General features: G+C 37.7%; 1 protein-coding gene across 1 annotated transcript in view; it reads left to right on the top strand.

The window, feature by feature from the left end:
- adam19a (ADAM metallopeptidase domain 19a) overlaps positions 1–22,310 on the top strand; it is a 75,319-nt gene that overhangs the window by 41,816 nt on the left and 11,193 nt on the right. Inside the window, exons 4-15 of the mRNA XM_060874656.1 lie at positions 64–139; positions 4,646–4,725; positions 8,497–8,680; positions 12,189–12,254; positions 12,919–12,990; positions 14,209–14,375; positions 15,623–15,707; positions 18,283–18,425; positions 18,578–18,755; positions 20,396–20,485; positions 20,804–20,999; positions 22,142–22,250. Coding sequence (XP_060730639.1) covers positions 64–139; positions 4,646–4,725; positions 8,497–8,680; positions 12,189–12,254; positions 12,919–12,990; positions 14,209–14,375; positions 15,623–15,707; positions 18,283–18,425; positions 18,578–18,755; positions 20,396–20,485; positions 20,804–20,999; positions 22,142–22,250 — 1,446 coding nt within the window. The remainder of the gene's footprint in view (positions 1–63; positions 140–4,645; positions 4,726–8,496; positions 8,681–12,188; positions 12,255–12,918; positions 12,991–14,208; positions 14,376–15,622; positions 15,708–18,282; positions 18,426–18,577; positions 18,756–20,395; positions 20,486–20,803; positions 21,000–22,141; positions 22,251–22,310) is intronic.

Genomic DNA, 22,310 nt, shown 5'->3' with positions numbered 1-22,310 from the left:
GAAATAAACATTTGTTTTTATTGTGTGTGTGTGTGTGTGTGTGTGTGTGTGTGTGTGTTTTAGGGAACTTCTGGCTAAAGACTTCACGGCAACTCACTATGAAGACAACCGGCCAGTTACCTATACAAACAGCTACACTGTAAGCAAGATTTACATTCTTTTCTTCTCTCTTCCTTTTTCTCTATCTTTTTTTCTCTATCTTTCTCTACCCTCTTCCTCCCAAGGGCATTATATTCACAGGCTAGGCCACATGACAGTATGATCATTTAGCTGGAAAACAACATCCCGTGCTCTTTGCTCACACACACACGCGCACACACCCAAACACTCATACACACACACACACACACACACACACACGCTCACAAACAAACACACACACACTCACAAACACAAACACACACATTCATAAACACACACACATTCGCATATCAGCATTCCATGAATGTTGAATGGCACAAAGGGCAACCTACTTTGCTGAAAACACCTTTTTACTTCAAAAACACTCAGTTCAAAGTAGCAGCGACTTTTGTCACTCCCGATTTCTCAGTATTTTTTGCTGCAGAGTGCAGTTTTATTTGGGACAGTTTATTGCACACTTGTGCAGAAAGGTGTGAGCCACTATCTTCCTGTCATATGCTGGTGAGGTGTGAACCTGCCAGATTCAATTAAGATGAGAAACTGATGCAAAGTGCCTAGCACATCATGCACACATCCTGCCTCGCTGCCATAGCAAAGGCCTCAGCACAGCAGAAACAGTCTGTTCATTCAGATTCTTTACCACAATATACAGTATTCAACTGATCACAGTTTCCAACTTACTAGAAAAATATCAGCAGTTGACATTTAGACAATCTGTCTATGTATTGCTTTGTTTTTAAAGTATGTTTCGAACATTTAATGTCAAAATCTAATGTGAAATTACCATATTGACATCTTTATCATCAATTTATGGGAGCAATATTCTGCTCAATGTAAATGAAAAGAAGATGGAGGAACATGAATAAGTAACCAACTTACCGACTGTTATTTTATTTTGTTTGATATGTTAGGTGAAAATTGAGCAATGACAGTCATAACTGCACTCTAAGTGTAGAAAAATCACATTTCCTGTTGTGTTTTATGATTGTTCAGTTACTTTCTGCGATCCCAGACAAAGATTCTGGGTGTGTTTTAATGCTAAAAGTACCTCAGTTCTTAAAAGTACCTCAAACTGTCCACTCTCTCCACTGGGGTCCCGTTGATGTTTAGCGGTTGGCATTACCGCTCCTGCTTTTGCTGAAGTCCACTATCAACTCCTTAGTCTTGCTGATGTTCAGGAGAAGATTGTTCTCCTGGCACCATCTCTCCAGGTTTTTAGTCTCCTGTAGGTAGGCCGTCTCGTCGCTGTTGAAGATCAGGCCCACCACAACAGTGTCATCAGCAAACTTGATGATGGTGGTGGAGTTGGAAGTGGCCACACAGTCATATGTGTACAGTGAGTACAACAGGGGGCCCAGAACACAACCCTGGGGAGCTCCAGTGCTGAGGGTGAGGGTGGATTAGGTGTGTTTGCCTACCCGTACGGCTTGTGGTCTGTCTGTCAGGAAGTCGGAGATCCATTGACACAGCGGCAGTCCCATTAACTCCAGATTAGAGGTGATCATGGAGGGAATTATGTTGTTGAACGCTGAACTGTAGTCCACAAACAGCATTTTTGCATAATTCCCTTTTCTGCAGTCCAGGTGGCTCATCGTAGTGTGGAGAAGATGAGCAATGGCGTCCTCAGTAGAGCGGTTCTGGCGGTATGTGAACTGTTGTGGATCCAGTGTGTCTGGTAGTGATGCAGTGATGAAGCCTCTGACCAGTCTTTTTTAAGCACTTCATCACTACTGAGGTCAGGGCTACAGGGCGGTAATCGTTGAGGCAGGCGGGCTGGGGTTTCTTCGGGACAGGACCAAGAACAAATCATTCACTGATTATTTTTACTGATTATTTTTACTGTCGAAAACATTAGAAAAGCTTGTCTAACCTTTTACTTTATTCCTAATCTCTCATATATTTATAAGGCTTGCAGTGATGTAGTGTTTAGAAAGAATAGAAAATAGTGAGTAGAAAGAGATTTCCTATTAAGAGACGAAAGTATTAGGTACAAGGAAAGCTCAAGTACTTAAAAATCAGACTTAAATGCATTAATAAAGTTTATCCTGAGTCTGATTTTGATAAATGAAACTACCAAACTAACATTCTGCCGGTCTCTGACCGATTTAACATTAGTTAGCAGTCTGTAAACACATCCGTTGCACATTTGCTCCCACCTATTCAGCAAAAATTTTCCTTTCATTAGAATTGTTAATGAAAAAGTCGTACATCAAAGAAAATCAATTGAATGTGAATCTTCTGCTTGGCAGATTATACTGTTATGCCACAGTCACTCATTATCAGAAGTGAGATGCATATGTCAGGTGTAGTTATTAAAGACTGTTCAAAGCTCTTCTAATTTGTTGGCATAAATCAAGATAGGAACTAAATGGTGCACCTTTGGCTGGCAGTCATTATTTCACATTGAGTGTCTTCCTGAGTACAGCTCTGTCTCTTTATTAGGAAACATCTGCTTCAGCTGTTAGAGGAAGCTGGGGAGGAATCACAGCTGCTAGTTTCAGTCTCTCTTTCCGGGCTAGCCACTGCCCTTCTTTTTTTAAAAAGGTCTTGGTATCATTTTTTTTTAGGAAAATATCATCTACATTAAACATGTGGTGCTTCCAATTTTGCTCCTAATTGGAACGTGTTGCTTATTTCAATAATTTTGTGTGTGTCAGCGGGGTGACTCTAAAAGGAGATATAAAGAGTTTATGAGACAAACATGACAGCTGCAGCAGTCCCTGATTTATTCAATCTGTAACTCCAACAGAAAATAATCATACTGCATGCGCTGTTTTGAGTCGATTTCCCCTTTATGGTTATGAGGTGTGGGTGTATCCAAGCCTACAAAACCCAAAGCAATTCCATGTGTTCAAACCTCACTTGATTTTCAATGAACTAATATGATACTAAACTACCACGTAATTCGGTTTCTAATTCAGCTGATTTTGCAGAAAATCACGTAATGAGGAAACTCTGAATTATGGCTTAACTACATTACCGTTTTAAGCATTTTAAGAAATTTGCTTTTTAGATTCCTAACCTGTGCTGCATATTAGCAGGTTTCTTCAGCACATTTAGGTGAGGAAATTGGAAGTTTGATATCATCTTCCCTGCTATCTTTCTGTGCTTCAGGACACATACTGTAACTGGTTATTCAGAGCCTGTGACCTTGTGGTTATATCAGTCAGACACTTTACCACTGCAGCCTCACATAAAAGCCTACACAAGTTGTTAAGTATTTCTGTCACTACTGTGTTTGCTTTTTAAACATAACCATGCACGGATTTCTTCCTCTATACTAATTATTCTATAGGCATGTACATATACTACTGGATATAGGCTACTGGAATATTAAACATAAAATTAAAAATAGTTTAATAGTTTAAAAATGTCATGTATTTGCATTGTATCAAATATTACTGAAATGTTCTTCTACAAATACAGACATAATTCTGCTTTTTTTGGTTAGATTATGTTCAATAGTTCAATTGGGATGAATAAGGTACTGTAGCATTAGCAACAAAATAACTAGCTAGATAAACTAAGTTAAATGCGTTTCTTTTTATTTCGTAACATGCCGTGCCTTTATGAATCATTGCTAAACCCAGCAAAAAATAAATAAATAAAATAGCACAGTTGTGCAAAGTTTCATTTGACATTGACATGAATGTGATTGGATGCCTTTAAAAACACTCACTGAAATAAGTGCTATCACAACTGACCAAGCTAAATATCTCATGGTGTCTGAGATTTTTAATGAATACTTCAAAGGAAACAGTGTTGTAGTATTCACTTATAGTACATTACGTACCAAACTTCCAAACTGATATGTAATGTACAGTAATGAAGGACTACTCTTTAATCTTTTCCACCCTTTAGTATTTTCAACCAACGGACAAAACCCTAACTAGAATACTTTGTGTTATTTTGATTAAAATATACCTGCAATCAGTGCCAGACATGCAGCATTAACCTGGTACCCTTCTGCCGCTGCAGAATAGCCAATGAGATTGTCAGGAGCTCCGATTGTCAGCCCGTGTCTCCAGTGACAATTGATTTGTGTGTTCGCTGTGCATGAGTGTCCCGCCTTGCTTCCTCTCTGTTCAAATAAATGAGCTAATTTCACGGTCTAATCGTTTGAATGAGTCCTTTAAATAGCCAAAGACTCATGCCCACGCACAATCTGGATGTGTTTCAGAAAATTAAAGGTGGTGCCATTATTTCCCAAATGTTGGTGGAAGACTCAAGAGAATGATTATTATGAGGGATTTTACCTGAAAGGGGCAAAGGACGATGCTTTGACTTTGGAGATGGTAGAAGCATGTCCATGGAAAAATATGGTTTAAAATCCTGTTTGATTTATAAATCGTACAAGCAGGGCTGCGTTGAAGCAGGAAAAACTCCAAACATTATGCTGCATCAACAGGGCAGGACCCCAGCCTAGACCGAGTTCATGATTCATAATGCTCTCTCTCTCTCTCTCTCTCTCTCTCTCTCTCTCTCTCTCTCTCTCTCTCTCTAGGATCATCATTGCTACTATCATGGAAGTGTTAAGGACCATTCCTCTTCCTGGGTTGCTGTAAGCACATGTTCTGGAGTGAGGTATAGTGTGAACTACATGCTTTATGTAATTTCATTAGATTTTAGATTAAACCAAGGCCATAACAGCACAATTTATTTAGTATTGTGTCTCAGGTAAGTAACACTTGCTAGTGCAATGGAAAATGCATTAACTCTTATGTGCTGTATTGCTATAATGCTTGTAATTGCGTGATCGTTTATGGGTTTTATTGGTGTGTGTGTATGTGAGTGATTTCATTATGAGAATGTGGTTGTATTAGTAATGTGTGCTTTAAAGCTTGTCACATGAACCAAACATGTATGGAGAAAGCATTCATTTAGACTCAGCTGAAGTTTTTTAGGTCCAATTAAAATTAATTAGATTTGTTCAAATATTTTTTTCCCGGCTAAAGTGAAAATATAATTTTTAGATAAATCTGCTTGAACATGCATATAGATAAATATATAAAATAATTAGTTTGCACAGATTCACTCACTTTTTTAGTAACTGCTGTATACTGAGATGAGGATACACCTTGTATGGTATATCAGTCCATCACACACACACATTCACACACATGCAATGATGTAAAAATGCACTCACAGTACATATGCACTCACCAAGTGCTTTATTAGGACCTTATGTACACCTACTCATTTATGCAATTATCTAATCAGCCAATCATTTGGCAGCAGTGCAATGCATAAAATCATGCAGATACAAACCAGCAGCTTCAGCTAATGTTCACATCAATCATCAGAATGGGGAAAAATGGGATCTCAATCTTTCTGACCCTGGCATTATTGCTAGTGCCAGACAGGCTGATTTGAGTATTTTTATACCTCTTCTGGCATTTTCGCACAACACAGTCTATAGAGTTTACTCAGTATGGTGCAGTAAAGAAAAAATCGTGAATAGCAGTTCTATGGAAGGAAACGAGCAATAGTTCATTGTTGATGAGAGAGGTCAGCAGAGAAGGTTCAATGTCTAGACTGGTTTCAGCTGACAGAAAAGCTGCAGATAACCACTCTGAACAATTGTGGGGAAGCATGTCGGAATGCACAACATGTCGAATCTTGAGGGAGATGAGCGACAACAGCCGAAGACTATGCTGGGTTCCACTTGTATCAGCCAAGAAATCTGTAAGTTGAAGACAAAAAAATATAGCCTGGTGTCAGGGACAGCGAGTGTGTCCACTCCAATCAAACCCATACACAGGCGTTTTATTAAATACACAGGAAACAGACATCAACAAGGATGAGGACTGAGCAAACATTTACACGAGTCAACGGAATGCAGATCAGGCAGTGCAACACATATGAGACCAATATAAACAAAAGCACATGGCAAGGAATAACAAAAACCCCTTGTCAACAAACACCCCCTAATGTTTTCACCGGAAATGTCCAACATCCTGACACCTCGTTTGATGAATCTCAATTTCTGCTGAGGCACACAGAATCCAAAGGCGTAAATGCATGGACCCAGCCTGCCTTGTCAACAGTCTAGGAAGTTGAAGGTGATGTAATGGTGTGAGAAAAGTTTTCTTGGCCCACTGGGCTGTTAATACCAGTCAATTATCACTTGAATGTCACAGCCTATTAGAGTATTGTTGCAGATCATGTGCTACTTTCAACATGATAATACACCATGTCACAAAGCAAAAGTCATCACAAACCTGTATCTTCTGTAGCCTTCCCAGTCACCAGATCTCAATCCAATAGCACCTTTGGGATGTTGAAGAACGGGAGATTCAGGGCATGAAAGTCCAGCTACAAATCTGCAGGAACGGTGTGATGCACTCATGTCAACATGATCCAGAATCTCTGTCATTCTGTGGAATTCATGCCATGAAGAATTGAGGCTGTGTTGAGAGCACATGAAGGCCCTACTGACTATTAGTACAGTGTTCTTAATAAAGAGCTCTGTGAGTGTAAGAGGACAGCAGTCAGTGTCAGGAGGAAGGTTACTGTATAGTCATAAACCCAAACATAACAGGTGTGGGCGACTCCTTTTTGTATTGTGAGTGCTAAAAGCACTGCTGCTTGTTTGCGTCCAAAAGCTCCAGTGAGATTGAACCACGGTCAAGCCAATGTATGAGAAACCAGCTGCTGTCTTGGTATATTTCTCTATATCAGAAATGCAGCGTGTTTGTTCACAGTAATGAAAGACACGAATCATCACTCACATTTGCTATGCTCTCGACAACTCTCAGACTATTAAAACATGCTTTGTAGTCATATCAAAATGACCGTGAATAAAGTACAAACCCCAGGAGCCTCTCATTACAGATTTTGCTGAAGTAAAAAAAGCTGAGGTAAAATAATAATAGAGAATGTCAAAGCCTTAGGGAGAAAAAAAAATGTATAACATCTACAGCATTTTCTACTAAATATAATCATTGTCACTGTGTTGCTGGTTTATTTGCCGTCACAGCGTTGACAACACTGGAGGTTAGAATGATCAGCATGTATTAAACTGAAATCCTGTGACAGTGACAAGGAGCTTAAAAAAATTCCTAGCATATATTCCTAACAGGTTTCTGAAACAGGAGTATGTTTAAAAGAATAATAAGGTCATGCCAGGGCAATTCACAGTGAAGCAGAACTTCCCCAAGGCCTTAGTAAACAGAATCAACATCACGAGCATATTCAGAATAATTCTACCTTTTTTTGGGGGTCTTTGGCAGCTGCTTAAGGACAGCAGCTGCCATTCTAGTAATAAGTTTAAGCCTTGAAGCATAAACAGAAATTTCTTTCACCAAATAGCAAACAATAGATTTGCAGAATTCCTAAAAGCACTAAAAGTTTTTACTTGTCGCTGAATAGGTATGAAGTTATTTTGGCATTTCTCACATCCATATAGTACTTTTTGTTTTAGAAAGTAAACAATTTATCAGCATTTTATATAGAATCATTTGATAAAGCATCATTTATTTTGTCTGAATGTCATTAATTGAATTACGAGTGTTATTTGATAGAATTGCTTGGCTTTGTGTTGGCTTTTCTTTCATTGTTTTTTATACTTAATTAGTTCTGTAAATAAATGCTATTCATATTCCGATGACTGGGTTTCACAAATGTTTTATTACAGTTTTGTGTACAATTAAAATAAATAAGCTGTTTTAACCTGAAATTGGAAGCTGCACAGTCGAGGTTTACATTATTTATATGTAAATGTACACTTGTTCTAGAGCGCATGTAGAATGCCAATGATTTTCCTACAGGATGTTAATGAACACCAAATTTCTTGTGTAAATGTTCCTAAGAACAATATAAATTTGTTCATATCCAGCTTGACAAATGAGGCCCATTGTTGCTAGACTTCATGTAGGATTTTGAGTGGCTTTTTGCATGATTAGAGAAGACCAGGGACCATTACAGCACAACCTGCTCCACTCATGGCCAAGCAGTCACACTGATGCCAGACAAAAGACTTATTACCATGTGCTTATCACACTATGTGTGTGTGAGTGTGTGAGCGTGTGTGTATGTGAGTGTGTGTGTGTGTGTGTGTGTGTGTGTGTGTGTATGTGAGTGTGTGTGTGTGTGTGTGGCACAATTAAACACCAAATTGAGTGTCACCACCATCAATTATAGCAGTCCTGTTGAGACAAATAGTTACTGTACTTTTAATTACTGTTATTTAGTATGAAGGCAAAAAAATATCAGAGCTATTAGAGACTTCAAGAGCCCTTTGCTGATGTTTACAATAGAACTATGTAAATCACCTTCAGTGATGTCTATTGTAAAAGATTGCTGTCTATCTTTTACCTAGCTTTTTTGACATCCTGTTTCTAATTTCTTTCGCAGGGGCCTCATTGTGCTCAACTCCAGCGAAACTTATTACTTAGAGCCAGTAGAAGGGCAGGAGATTCTTCACCACGTCTTCTATCACACAGACGACCTGCCAATTAAAGGTGGTACATGTGGACACGGTCATGAAACTGGACATAAAGGCCTTCTCAGCGGTCTCCTTAAACCTTTGCATCAAAGGGTCAGTTACTAAAAACACACTTTCTATAAAGAGTATTGCATTATGTTATTACGTACAAATTAATTGCAAAAAATGTCATCTTGGCAAGTGCCAAAATCTTGAATAAACACCGTATTATGGGATTATTATAAAACAAATATTAGATTATTAAGATTAGTGCTACTAATTCCATGCTTGTAATGATCTTCTTTTATTAGCAGATGATTTTGTTTCTACAAATAAGCTCAGTAATTAAATATATTTTTATGATAATCTCAAATTTATAGCTACAAAACACAAAAATTAACTATTGGGTATTTTCATCTGAAAATATAATTTTTCATGGACTATAAGTAAGAACAAAACACAGCCAGCTCCCAAAATATTTTGCTTTTATAGCACATTTAGCAAATGTGGAGTGGTATGATGCTATTTCTATCCTGATGTTGATTAGTCTTCTAAAAGCAGCTTGGCCATGAAGTGTTTTATTCCTCTTATACCACATCAATTTTCCAGACCACACGTTTTTTTTTTGTTTTTTTTTTTATAAATATTATACCTTTATCTCCCCATGAAACATGTGAGTTCCTATTGTTATGTACAGCATAGCAGCAGTCCTTCACTCACCAACCTCTTGGAAGTAAGAAAAACAATGCACAGCTTGTCATGTTACCAAGAAACTGAAAAACTTTACAAAACACTGACACTGGAGGCTTCTTCGAAAAATGCTAAATAAATGTCTACTCACAGAAAACTGGACAAAATCAATTACTTTATTTAGTCCTCCATACCAGCATTACTATAGAAATGTTAACATATTAGAATGAGCATCAGCACATACTTTATGACAGGTCAGAATCAAGTCACCAGTGTGGTAAAGGTCAACAAATAAACATTAAACATGCCCGAGACATTTTTTTGCATGTTTTTTATGGTCTTCTTAGTTGCTCTACATTCTGAATTCTCACCCAAGAAACTGAACAGAGACTGAACAGAGTATTCAGTTTTATTATCATTGAAGTGAACTTGATCTCCCCTGCCATGCTGAGTGGCTTTGATTGTATGTAATATAGTCAAAGATGCAGCCTCTCTAACACACAGAGATAAGAGTCAGTCCAGTCATGCACTGTATGCTTCCATGGGTATATTTTTACTTGAATCTAAGCTGTTCATGTACCAGAAAATGTTTGTTCTCCTAGTGAGAAGATAAACCACCTGCTTTGCAAATCACTTCAGTCATTCTATCTCATTTTATTTTAACTTAAATAGAGAGGGAAAAACCTGCAGCCTTTACGCTTTTGAGCTCTTAAACCCAATTGAACCATTAAAACTGACGAAGAGCCTGAGGGGTTATTGATGGGTGTGAGAGTTAATCTCCTTGCATCTGTTATGTGTTTGTCCTTTTTGGGCAGATTAGATGCTAATCCCATCTCCTGTTAGGGGAGCTAAAGCTCTTTATGTGGTTTTTTTTTTCCTAACAAAGCAAGATCAAGGTTGTAAGCATATAAGCTGAATAGACCCAGTGTCTTTGTCTTCATTAGTGGCTCATCAAAATGGCTTGATATCTTATATTCAATCCAATCTTTAATATCATATAAAGTCATTTATGCCCTGTTGAGAAAAGCAAATATGACATTATGATGAAGACATTTTAACTTAATGAATAGTGCTTTGGTCTGTTGGCTCAGTGGAACCACAGGAAACCAATAGCTCATTTGCAAAAGGCTGATTTTTTATGCGTTATATTATATTTTGTCTTATTTTATTTTACAATAACGTGATGTTGATGAGAAAATAAAAACGATATCTGGTCATGAATGACGAATTTCCATAAGCCCTGCCATGTACGTGAACCCGTTGGCACTGTAAATCATTGCTGACTTGATTCTGCTTGTAAATAAGAGCAGTTTTGATTTCAGTGCCTGTTTGAGAAGATTCATCAAAATGTTCTTCCGTATTCGGAGCTTGAATTAGTGACTCATGCATGCAAATCGGGCTAATTGCATCTTTCACTCCACTCTTATGAAAGGCGTATTTTAGTGAACTCGATCCATTTCACACTGCCTTAAATAAGTAGCTATGGCTGACTTAATGAGGCTTTGAGATGAGTGGACACTTTTCATGATATCACATTGAAAACAGCTTTGTCTCCACGATGCTGTAGGAGGGCAAGACAGGATAGATGCTTAGCAGCAAAAAAACAAATGTTGCCAATAACAAAGAGCTGAGCTATTTGAATGCAGCAGGGAATGCTGGGTAATGATACAAGGACAGTAGGTTCATTTACTATTCTTTTGACCATCTTTCTATAACCATTATCTTCTTATTGGAGATATTCCAAGGTTTTCCTGCATTCACTGTCTTTCTGAACAGTTCAAATAGATCCAAAATTCAAGGACCCTCATATGATTAACATTACAAATCTTTAGCATGAATTGTATTATTCAGCAATTTATATATTAGGCACTTTAATTAAATACATACTGTCATGTTCAGTTATTGGGGCCAGTCGAAGTTTTTTTATGCAGCTGTCATTGAGTGGTGGAGGCATTATGTTTTCAGGTTGTCTATCCATCTGTTAGAGAATCTCATTAGCTTGATATCTTAATCGTGGTTGAATGTTTGTAGGATTTAGATGAGATTGTCATTGTAACCAGCTGATGAACTGATTAGATGATGAAATGATTCAGTCAGAATCAAAGTCAAAGCAAGGTCAAATGTCTGAAATTGTTTTCTATCCCTTCATCCCTGTTTAACACATTTTTGGCTAACTACAAGTTATACATCGTGTACATGCAGCCGCCTGTCCATGTGTCCATGTGTCTGCATGATATCTTAAATAAGTGATTAACTGTTTGTTGGATTTCTATAGAACTATCATTGAGACCAGCTCATGAACTGAGTACATTTTTGAATTGAGCTACTCAAATAGTCACAGCAAGTTCAAATGTCTGAAAATTCTGGTATATTGTAAAGGTCGTTCTGGCATATAAACTAGTTAAAAGAAACAATACTCATCAATGCTGTTAATAACATAATTCAATATTGGACTCCTCTAAAAATTCATTTCCAGCTGTCATTTCAGGCCAAAGAGATCATAAATGTTAATTATGTCACTTAATGTGACAGAGAAGAGACATGATAAAAAGTCAGAAAATTAGATTTTTTTTTTTTTTTTTTGTGGTTGATAAAGATTTTGCATTTTCTAAAGAGAAGTAGGCCAGTGAACGTGTGAGGGTTGATGGGAAGCAGGCTAGGATAATATGATGTCCATGTTTGCTGTGATGGTGATGAAAATATTAATATCCTCGCTTTTGAAATTTAAACATTTTCTCTTGCCGCTGGCGATGTGTGCTTTGTACTCGAATGTGGTAATTAAATGCAGCCACAGGCTGGTCTCTGCATAAACCCATTGAGTTTCATTAATTTTAAATAGTTTTTTGAACATTATATTGTGTCTTAAAATGCAATTATTTGCAAGAAAAAAAGTAAACAATGTAAGCATTTTAACCTTGAATCTTTTCTGCAGGTGAAACGAAATGCCTGGGGCACAACCAAGTACATGGAGCTTTATATAGTCGCTGACAACACACTGGTGAGCCCTTGATCCCTCTGCACCCACAGTTACAGTAATTAAGGCTTAAACAATAGAAAATGCTATGCAGATTTCACACCCAGAGTTCGACAACACATAACTCCGAAGCTTAGGACTGCGAGAGGACAAAGTAAACACACATTATAAATGTGATATTAGTAAGGGTTTAGGCTTAAGGTTTAGGCTTAGGCTGCTCTTATACAGTAAACAAGCAAGTGGGATTTAATTGGCTTTCTCTTTTCTAATCTTGCTACATATGCTATATGGGCTCAGGACTAGAAAGACTGACAGTTTTTGATTAAACGAGCAGCACGTAAACAATTTCCATTATTAAATACCTCCAGGGCATTTGGGGAAAGTTCAAAATTACATCAAGCGCAAAAGGATTCAGTGTCATCATGTTTAAAGGATAGTCTCGGTTCTCCAGAGGATAAATGAATATAATAAATGAATATAATAAATGAATATAATCGCCTATTTAATTACCTAACCATTTAAATCATGTAATCTTATTTCTCTTTATGCTGGTCTGTATACACCGGTGTTTGTTCTTGCATAAATTACCAAAAAAAAAAAATGCCAAAGAAACAGGATCTCATTATCACTGTACTTTGTTATGTATATGCAAATTAAAAATTGTAACTATTTCTTTTTCATTTAACAGTACAGAAAGCAAAACAAGGACCTCGAAAAAACTAAACGAAGAATAATGGAAATTGCCAATTATGTCGATAAGGTATGTTGCAACATCACACTTATTTAATCCTCATTATTGTTTGATTGATGATTTTGTTGTCGTATGAGGCTGCCTTTACCGTTTCCTTCATGTCACTGGCTCATTAAGTGAAATGTAAACAGTAGCAGTAGATTATGCATGTGTTAGGAAATGTGTGAAAGTGAAGATGCCTTTAAAAATAATGACTTTAAACATTTACTACATGAAGTAAAACTCTGATAAATAGCACTAAACTAAAGTCAATATTTGGTGTGATAAACCTTTGACTTTAAATCAAACTGTTGTGTCTGTCACACAGAATATGACACACTTCTCTCACATTTGCTTTTGTTTTATTATTATTAGACTATTTACCCAATAGTGCAGAAGTCATTAATTACTAGCCTAAGACTTTTGCACAGCACTGTACTTTACTCTGCATTACATATTAAAAATAGAGTTTAATTAATTAGTAAATCGTTAATTAAGGGTGAGAATTATGATAAAACATCATATTAGGATACACAGTCCAGAATGTGTCTAGAACTGTCTAGAACTCACAGACTTCTAGACATTCTGGACTGTGTATCCTAATATGATAAAACATCATATTAGGATACACAGTCCAGAATGTCTAGAAGTCTGTGAGCACAATTTTTTCATTTCTAGCTGGAAATAAACAGAACATTTTAAAGAAATAATTAAGCCAAAGAAACGGAAGGAATTAGATTTTTATTTGTTGTTCAAATCTTGTTTACTCCTATGTACAAAAGGTCAGATATTCCTTGAGAATGAGTTCACACGACACACCCGTGCTTTTGATCAGGCATAAATCATCAGGTTTTACTTACAACTTCTTTATTCCGTGCCAGCTCGAGTGCACAAATTCATGTAAACACTTTACTTCACTCGTTACTGTTGATGATATGAATTAAATACATACACACAAACACAAATGAACACAATGTCAAGGTTTGGTAACGAACTGCCAGTTAAATAGCAATGCTGCTGTTTAGTGATACTCTTATTTTAGATATGCAAAGATTCATTATTGAGTGTTAAAAATAAGGAAAATAATACTTACTCTACTCCTTTCAGATTTTGTAACCATTACTTTAAAAAAATTCTAAAAAAAAAAATAAAAAAAAAAAACATACAGCAATATCTGCAATATCTCAAAAAAAAATGCCTGATATCTTTTGCCCACGGCTGATCATGTATTGTGTTGTGATTGGTCAGTTTTACAGAGCTCTGAATATCCGGGTGCCTTTGATTGGTCTAGAGGTGTGGACAGATCGTGATCAGTGCATTATCAATGAAGAACCCAACGCCACTCTTTGGTCCTTTTTGCAGTGGAGACAAAAGCTCAAGTCCCGCAAGAAACATGACAACGCGCAACTTCTCACGTCAGTCACAAGCCCATGAAGGATCTAAAGCAGTACAGTACAGTGCTTTTCAAAAGTGTAGACCTGCTTCACCTGCTTGGACTGTTTCTTATGGATCTGTTTTAAGTGCTTAGATTTAGATACATTAATCCAATGAACAGTTAGTTAATCTGATTTACCATTAAAGGAAAACTCCATTCTGAAACATTACACATTACAGCAATATGTTTAGATTTAAATATGTATAGCTTCCACGTGGTCGAGTGGCAGGATCCTGAGCTGTCATTGCAGTGGTGCGGGTTTGATTCCAGGGCATTTAGCTAATCCAGCTACTGAAGTGTTAACTCTCAAGCAAGTCTCAAGCATGAATAAAATGGGAGGGTGGCATCAGAGAGGGCATCCGGCGAAAAACCTGTGCCAAATCAAATATGCAGACCAGATGATCCACTGTGGTGACCCTGAACAGGGAGCAGCCAAAAGAACAACATATTTAAAAATTTGCGATGAGCTTAATGATTTTGTGCAATTTGTCGCTCGACTAATCCTGTGAGACATTAGCATTTGTCTATTCCTTGGATCACATTGGAAACATTGTTTGATAGTAAATTGATAACAATTGATAAAAGCCAAAACAAAATTCAAAATATTATGCTTTAAACAAGAGCTTCAGTCAAATTAATGAAAAATCAGCAACGGAGACAGCAAACACTGGACCAGTATACAGTGCAGCTACATATGGTGTTGAGATTCGGCTTGTTTGCGATGGCTTCTATGAGATCAGAATTAGCATGAATCTGTGGCTATGGAACATGTGTTTGAGTGTACAGATGAAAAGTTGAGAGAGCTAGATGCTGCTGCATTGCTCTGTTTGGATGGAGAGGATTTCCCACCCGCCGTCACTAATAGCAAATAGCTGAACACTAATTTAGGAAACTGTTAGCCTAAGTGAATATCTGTCAGTGCAAGTAGATAAAGAAAGAAGTCAAGACAAAATCTGAATCATTTAATAAATATTTTGCACCGTTGAAGGTCGCAGATTGAATCGAAACACTGATTAATGGATTTTAGTTTAATTTCCTGAAAATACCCAATCATACACAACCATACAGTTTTAGTCTCTTGCTTTATTAATGATTGATAGCTCTTTTCCTTTTGTTCACTCACGACAAAAGCTTCATATCAGCTCACCACTGTTTCCATCACTGACTCATGACCGTAAAATCATGCGGTTAATGCGTATTGATGTGTCTTTTCTTCTTCTCTGGCAGGGGGGTGATATTCAAAGGCACTACTATTGGCATGGCTCCCCTTGAAGGCATGTGCAGTCATGAAAATTCTGGGGGCATTAATGTGGTAAGACAGCTAAAGGACGTCTTTTTTGTTTGTTTGTTTTTTGACCACTGTACAATTCTAATCATGGATGCTTGTGGTTCTGATGCACAAGAGGATCTGATTAAAAGATCAATACCACTCTCACAGCTGATTAGGCTCTAATAGGCACTATTAGCATGCTTAGTGATAGACACGAGTCGTGAGGAATACTAACATGCTCACAAATAGTGAATAGATATACATTCACTGTCCACTTTATTAGGAACACCTGCACATTCATGTTTGTTTCTGTAGTCATGTAGTTATCGAATTAGCCAATCATGTGTCAGACAGCACAATACATAAAATCATGTAGATACACATGAAGAGCTTCAGTTAATGTTTACATCAAACATCAGAATGGGAAAAATTGTGATATCTGTGATTTTATCTGATATGTAAATTTTTGGTGCCACGTGCCACATTTCAGAAACTGATGATCTCCTGGGATTTTCACACACTGGGATTGTGATTATAGTTGGTGCAAAAAGCTCAACAACTCTGTTGATGATAAAGATAAAAAAAAAGGATGAACGGTCTGGTTTGAACAGGAAGTCTATAATAACTTAACAAACACTCTTTATGATCATGGTTAGAAGAAAAGCAGACCTCAAACCTTTAGGTGGAAGAGCTACAACAGCAGAAAGGCGACATGAACCAAGCCCAGAAATCTGAGGCTATCATGAGCAAAGACTCACTAAACCTGGACAGTTGAAGACTGGAAGAAAAAGAAAAAAGTAATCTACAGCAGTCAGGTTTCTGTGCTCATGATAGCCTCGTGCACCAACAATCATGCGAAGGTAAAAGTCTCAGAGATCTCACTTTTTCTTCATTCTGATGTTTGACATGAACATTAACTGAAGATCTTGACCTGCATTTGCACGATTTTATGAATTGTGCTGCTGTGAAATGACTGGCTGATTAGACAACCAAATAAATGAGCTATATAAGTGGAGGGTGAGTATATATATTAATTAGTAAAATTTTTACACTTAACATCCATTTTTTGTAGATGCTTCTAGAATATAGAACAGAGGCTTTTAGAATATTTGTTGCTTCATGAAGCAGGGTCAGGTGTGTCAAGTCTAAAAGCTTGGTATATATTGGACACATTACGTATGTGAATCTGGAAGAGTTTTTCAAGGCCAGAACATACATGACATGTTTGAATGCTTTATCCAAGCACTTTAAGTCGGACAATTACAGTGTCACTTCTAATAGCTTCTGAAGGAGTGCATCATAATAGCAGGGCATGTATAGTACCCCTGCACATGACAATTAAAGTTTGTACTTATACCAAACTAAAGTGGTGCATAAAATCAGTGTTACATTCTCATCATCAAATCACTGAGAGAGAGAAAACGAGAGAGAGAGAGAGAGAGAGAGAGAGAGAGAGAGAGAGAGATCCTCCTGCGTGTGCAAATCGGACCCATTTCTAACACTTTATTTCCCCAGATATAATCCTTGTTTCTCTTGTATGTTTGTTCAGATGGAAGCAGCATTTACCGACTAAAAAAGCAATCAAGCCACCAAATTTTGCAAATGCGCAGTGAAACAATTATTTCACATTTGTTATCTGTAAGAGGAAATATGCTGTTATTGTTTCATATTCTCTGAGGTTATGCTCAACAGAAATGGATATATTATGAGCATTAGGCATGATGAAGCCATCGCACACTCTGTTTCCTCTCAAATGAAATAAGAGAGATTACATTTTTACTTCAACGTCCATATTCTGGGAAACCATAAAGAAGACAAAAGAAGCAGATCAATGCTGAAAATGTAAATGCAAGTTCTGCTAGGAAAAGGTCATGGTCTTTTTATTTAAAGCTCTGTTCTATTATTTTTCTATTTAAAATAATAATCACTCTGTTAATATTATATGTGTTTTATATCATTACATGTTTACTTATTTACAGTCTTATAAAAACGTACAAACTGAGCAAAAGTGTAAAAACTCTATTTAAGTAAAGAAGCGTTTTATAGCCCCAACATCAAATGTCAATTGTGGCATATTTCTTTATGGATGTCTCTTATTTTGTTGCTGTTATGGATTGCTAAATAGACAAACCTTGTGGAATGCTTACTTCATGGTGTAGAAGGTCCTACAAATTTTTTCTTCTTTGGTATGAAAAATGAATGAACAAATGAAATGATTACGGATTTACAGGACCAGGCGATGCAGTTCCCCCAGCTATAACATCCTCAGAATCCTAAACAGCCCTTAGTCTTTCTACCTCTAATGGACTGTAATAGCACAGGGATATGTTGTAATCTCCACAAGCCTAATCACCATTGACAGCATATTCCAAGTGGCTGCTCGTCCCTGAGCGTCTGCCCCCAGCCCCTGTGACTGCTAATAGCTTATGATTGATGTAGAAATATCTAATGTTCGAGTGCCTGTTTTGTTCAGACTGATTAGAAAATTGATTCACACACATGAAATAAGTTTGCCAGGCCACACACTGAAAGCTAAATGCTGAGTGAGAGCGAGAGAGAGATGTGACTTCCTAACCGAGATGTGACTTTCTAACCACAAATGCTCGAATTTCTGCAGGATCATTCAGATTTGCCCATTGGGGCGGCTGCAACCATGGCTCATGAGATTGGACATAACTTTGGCATGAGCCATGACCATGAAGGTTGCTGTGTGGAAGCCACGGCCGAGCAGGGAGGCTGTGTGATGGCAGCAGCTACAGGGTGAGTGCCATCAAGCTGATCCATTCTGGCCAGCTTCTGTTTCCATATGGAAAAACAAAAATGGCCTAAGGGACTTTGCCTGAATTTGCTCCATCTATGTTTTTTTTTATCCAACCTCCTGTAATTGCATTGACAATTTGCCTAACCAACAGGCATCCATTCCCTAAAGTCTTCAGCCGTTGTAGCAAGAAGGACCTAGATAACTATTTCCAGAAAGGAGGTGGGATGTGCCTGTTCAACATGCCTAACATGAAGGACCTGGTGGGAGGGAAGAGGTGTGGGAACGGCTTCGTAGAGGAAGGGGAGGAATGTGACTGCGGAGAACCTGAGGTTAGCGCCACACACATTTGTCTTACTATCCTTGTAGTAGGAACTTCCACTGACAATAATTAATGCAGATAATTAATGCTAGGCTTACACCTAAATCTAACTCTGACCTTCAGCTTAAAAGCTTCATTTGTTTCTTAAATAAAGCTGCAGATTCTCTAAATAGGCAGTTATTCTTATGGGAAACAGTTAAAAGTCCCAACAAGGTCAAAACCGATGGATATTCTTAACCTTGTGAGGGACAATGTTTGGCTACTTGCAAGATAAAAAATAAATCACACACACACACACACACACACACACACACACACACACACACATACACACACAGTATGTGTATGCAAGAGAAAAAAAAATAGGCAAATGTATGTAATACTTTTTTTACTTTTTTACTTTTTTTTTTATGAGACAATAAAACTAATCTGGTATTAAAATGTATGATAGGAAAAAAAAAAAAAAACAACAACATCATTTGTTTGAAATACGGTTAATAGTTTTCTACTTGTTTAATGAGAAATAGATCAGTTCAATCACACCCTTGTGGCTTTGTAGAAATACAAGAACTAATTTACAAATTTACAAGTCAATTATTCTAAATAAAGAGAGGTGATGAAATCTAAATTTCAGACTTTGATTAGAACACTTGTTTATTCAAAAATAATTTATGACTAATTTCTGGGTTTTGTCTTTAAACAATGGGAACAGATGGGAAAGCTACACGCACTTACTCAAAATATAAGTCAGAAAAAAAGAAACGCAATGAGTGACAGAAATGTGGAGGGGAAAGGAAAATTTCATCTTCCTGCAAGGCTGCAATTGGCAGGTTGTCAGGGCTCATATTATGGATGGATGGTTTACCATCTGCTGTAGGTAGACTTGGGTAGCCATTCCTAATTATACATTAGCACCTGGACTTTTATTAGGGTTGCTGTATACCCTCACTATCCACACTGTGCATTATTGCTAAAAAAAAAAAAAAAAAAGTGTGTGTTTATTTATTCCATTTACCATTGCGATTCTGAAAGCTACCTGCAGGCTGCATTAGGAGGAAATGAATGTGCACATTGTTAGAGGTAGCCTAAGGCAACCTTTCAACGCACCAAACTTATCTGGCTGTTCTACACTCCAGCTTGAGACAGATTTGTCAGCATGGGTCCTGCTATGCATTGTTGTGGGTGTGTTAATTATTCTTATTTAAGCGTTGTCTCTCACCACCTGCTCTTTTGTCTTTGTGGAAAAATTGCCACTTGTGCTAACTTAGTTCAACATTTCTGTACGTGTTTGTGCGTATATATTGAGCTACATTTACACATTGACCCTTACTGTATAATTAATGGGTGTAAAATCTCTCTGCGTCAGCATCACTACAGTGACATGCATCATTTCTGGCTTCTAGTGCACAGGTTTTTTTTGTTTACTCTGTCAGAACAATCAGAACTGCCCTGTTCACCACCCACAGCTGATGTGTCGGTGATATGAATGTGTGTGTGTTTGGTCTTGAGGTCACTGTGAATAACTCAACTTGTTCTAAGTGACTGAGTGTGTGGGTACAGGGTCACACAGTGATGTGCTTCAGCAGTAGAAGCACAGAGGTGACTTACGTGTGTGTGTGTGTGTGTGTGTGTTTTTTTATCCTCCTACAGGAATGTACGAATGACTGCTGCCACGCTAGTAACTGCACTCTGAAGCAGGACGCTCAGTGTGCCCACGGTGTTTGCTGTGAAGGCTGCAAGGTTTCTGACTGTCATCACACTAGTTCTTTTTTATTTCTTTCCCTTATGCCCTCTCACTTCCTCTAGTCCACATCCTCTTCTGCTCTGAATCACCCTTCAGAGGGTCTCTCTCTCTCTCTCTCTCTCTCTCTCTCTCTCTCTTTCTGTCTCTCTCTCTCTGTTTCTCTCACACACTTATAATACATTGTGTTATATTTATTTCTCTTCTCCCGTCTTGATTTGTCACTTCTGTCATGCACATAATCCAGTCTGCTTCTAAATGTCCAATAAAGACAAATGTGCTTATTCCCACATGACCTTGTTCCTCTGTGCTTTCAGCTGAAACAGGCAGGTACGATGTGCCGTAGTGCAGCTGGCTCATGTGACCTCCCTGAATATTGCACGGGTGGCTCACCCTACTGCCCTTCCAACGTTTACCTACTGGATGGCTCCTCATGTCAGTACGATCACGCCTACTGCTATAACGGCATGTGCCTCACTCACGAGCAACAGTGCCTGCAGCTGTGGGGCTATGGTAAGAACACACACTTCATACAATATCAACAGGATGGATTTTCAGTTCTGTTATTCCTCTAGGCACACATCAAACCTCAGATAAGAATGGCACACATACTCCAATGTTCACACCGTGTGCACGGCAAATAACAGACTTTAATATTGACAATGTTGATGCATAATTATTGACAATACAGTAATATGCTTAGTGAAGGGTTTACACTCATCACACATTGCCTTGGCATGAAGTAATTACTAATTCCATTGAATACAATGAGGTATGTAATAATGCTTCAATAATATAGATTTCATTGCTAATACACTATAAACGCACTAGTCGCGTTCATTTAAATTCTATTTACAAATAAAGAGGTACAACATAAACAAAGAGAATAATGACAGTATAATTTTAAAGATGCAATGTGAACGTTTGACAACAACAACAAAAAAAGTCAGATTTATAGCCCAACTGCATTGCTGTTAAAATAATGTACAGCAAATATAGAAGACAGAATTCTGCTGAGTTAAATTGGCCTCATTGACTTTACTTGTGGCTTTTGTTTACAATCATAAAATGACAGATCTCATTAATCTGTTTTTCTGACTTTGCAAATATGATTTTCTGTCATTTCCTTCTGTTTTCATTTGTGTGCAGAAGAGGGAGAGAAAAAATCCCTAAATCAGAGCCTTTTGTCAAAAATCCTCTAGAGAAACACCAATTTGTCCTAATTTGCTCCTTTAATTACGCAGTCGTGGGACTTTTTTTTTCAGCCTCACTGATCAAACACCGGTTGAATTTGCTAGTGGCAGAGCTCTTCTCCAGCTGTCTGTGGGCTTCAGTCCAGTCAAACCGCTAGGCTGACATCAAGCCACAGATCAGAACAGACACGCAATCTGTGTTCACTCGTCACTGCTCGCTCTGTGTGCACTGCACATAACAGTTATTGCCATATTGACACATGCATTATTAATGACGATAGAATCATTTGTTTTTGTAGCGAAATTAGGCCGTCTTATTAAACGACTAAATCTTTAGTCCAGCATAATTTCCTCCGCATGCTTCAATATTTCCACAATGGATTATTATCCGAAATGGATATTAAGATAAAAGTTTAATAACTTGACTAATGATGATGTGAAACCTGAATGTTATTTGTTCAGGTGCACGGCCTGCGCATGATGCATGTTTCCAGGATGTCAACGCGGCAGGAAACGCTTTCGGAAACTGCGGCAAAGACTCGCATGGCAATTATGTCAAGTGCCAGAAAAGGTGAGGAAAATAACTGTATGATTGATGGTCGGTGAATGTTCTTTTCTTTACTCTCTTCTT

This window comes from Tachysurus vachellii, chromosome 7, assembly GCF_030014155.1.
Source record: "Tachysurus vachellii isolate PV-2020 chromosome 7, HZAU_Pvac_v1, whole genome shotgun sequence".
Taxonomy (NCBI): Eukaryota; Metazoa; Chordata; class Actinopteri; order Siluriformes; family Bagridae; genus Tachysurus; species Tachysurus vachellii.
Note: the sequence above shows the minus strand (reverse complement) of the source record. Positions and strands in the feature narration are given on the sequence as shown.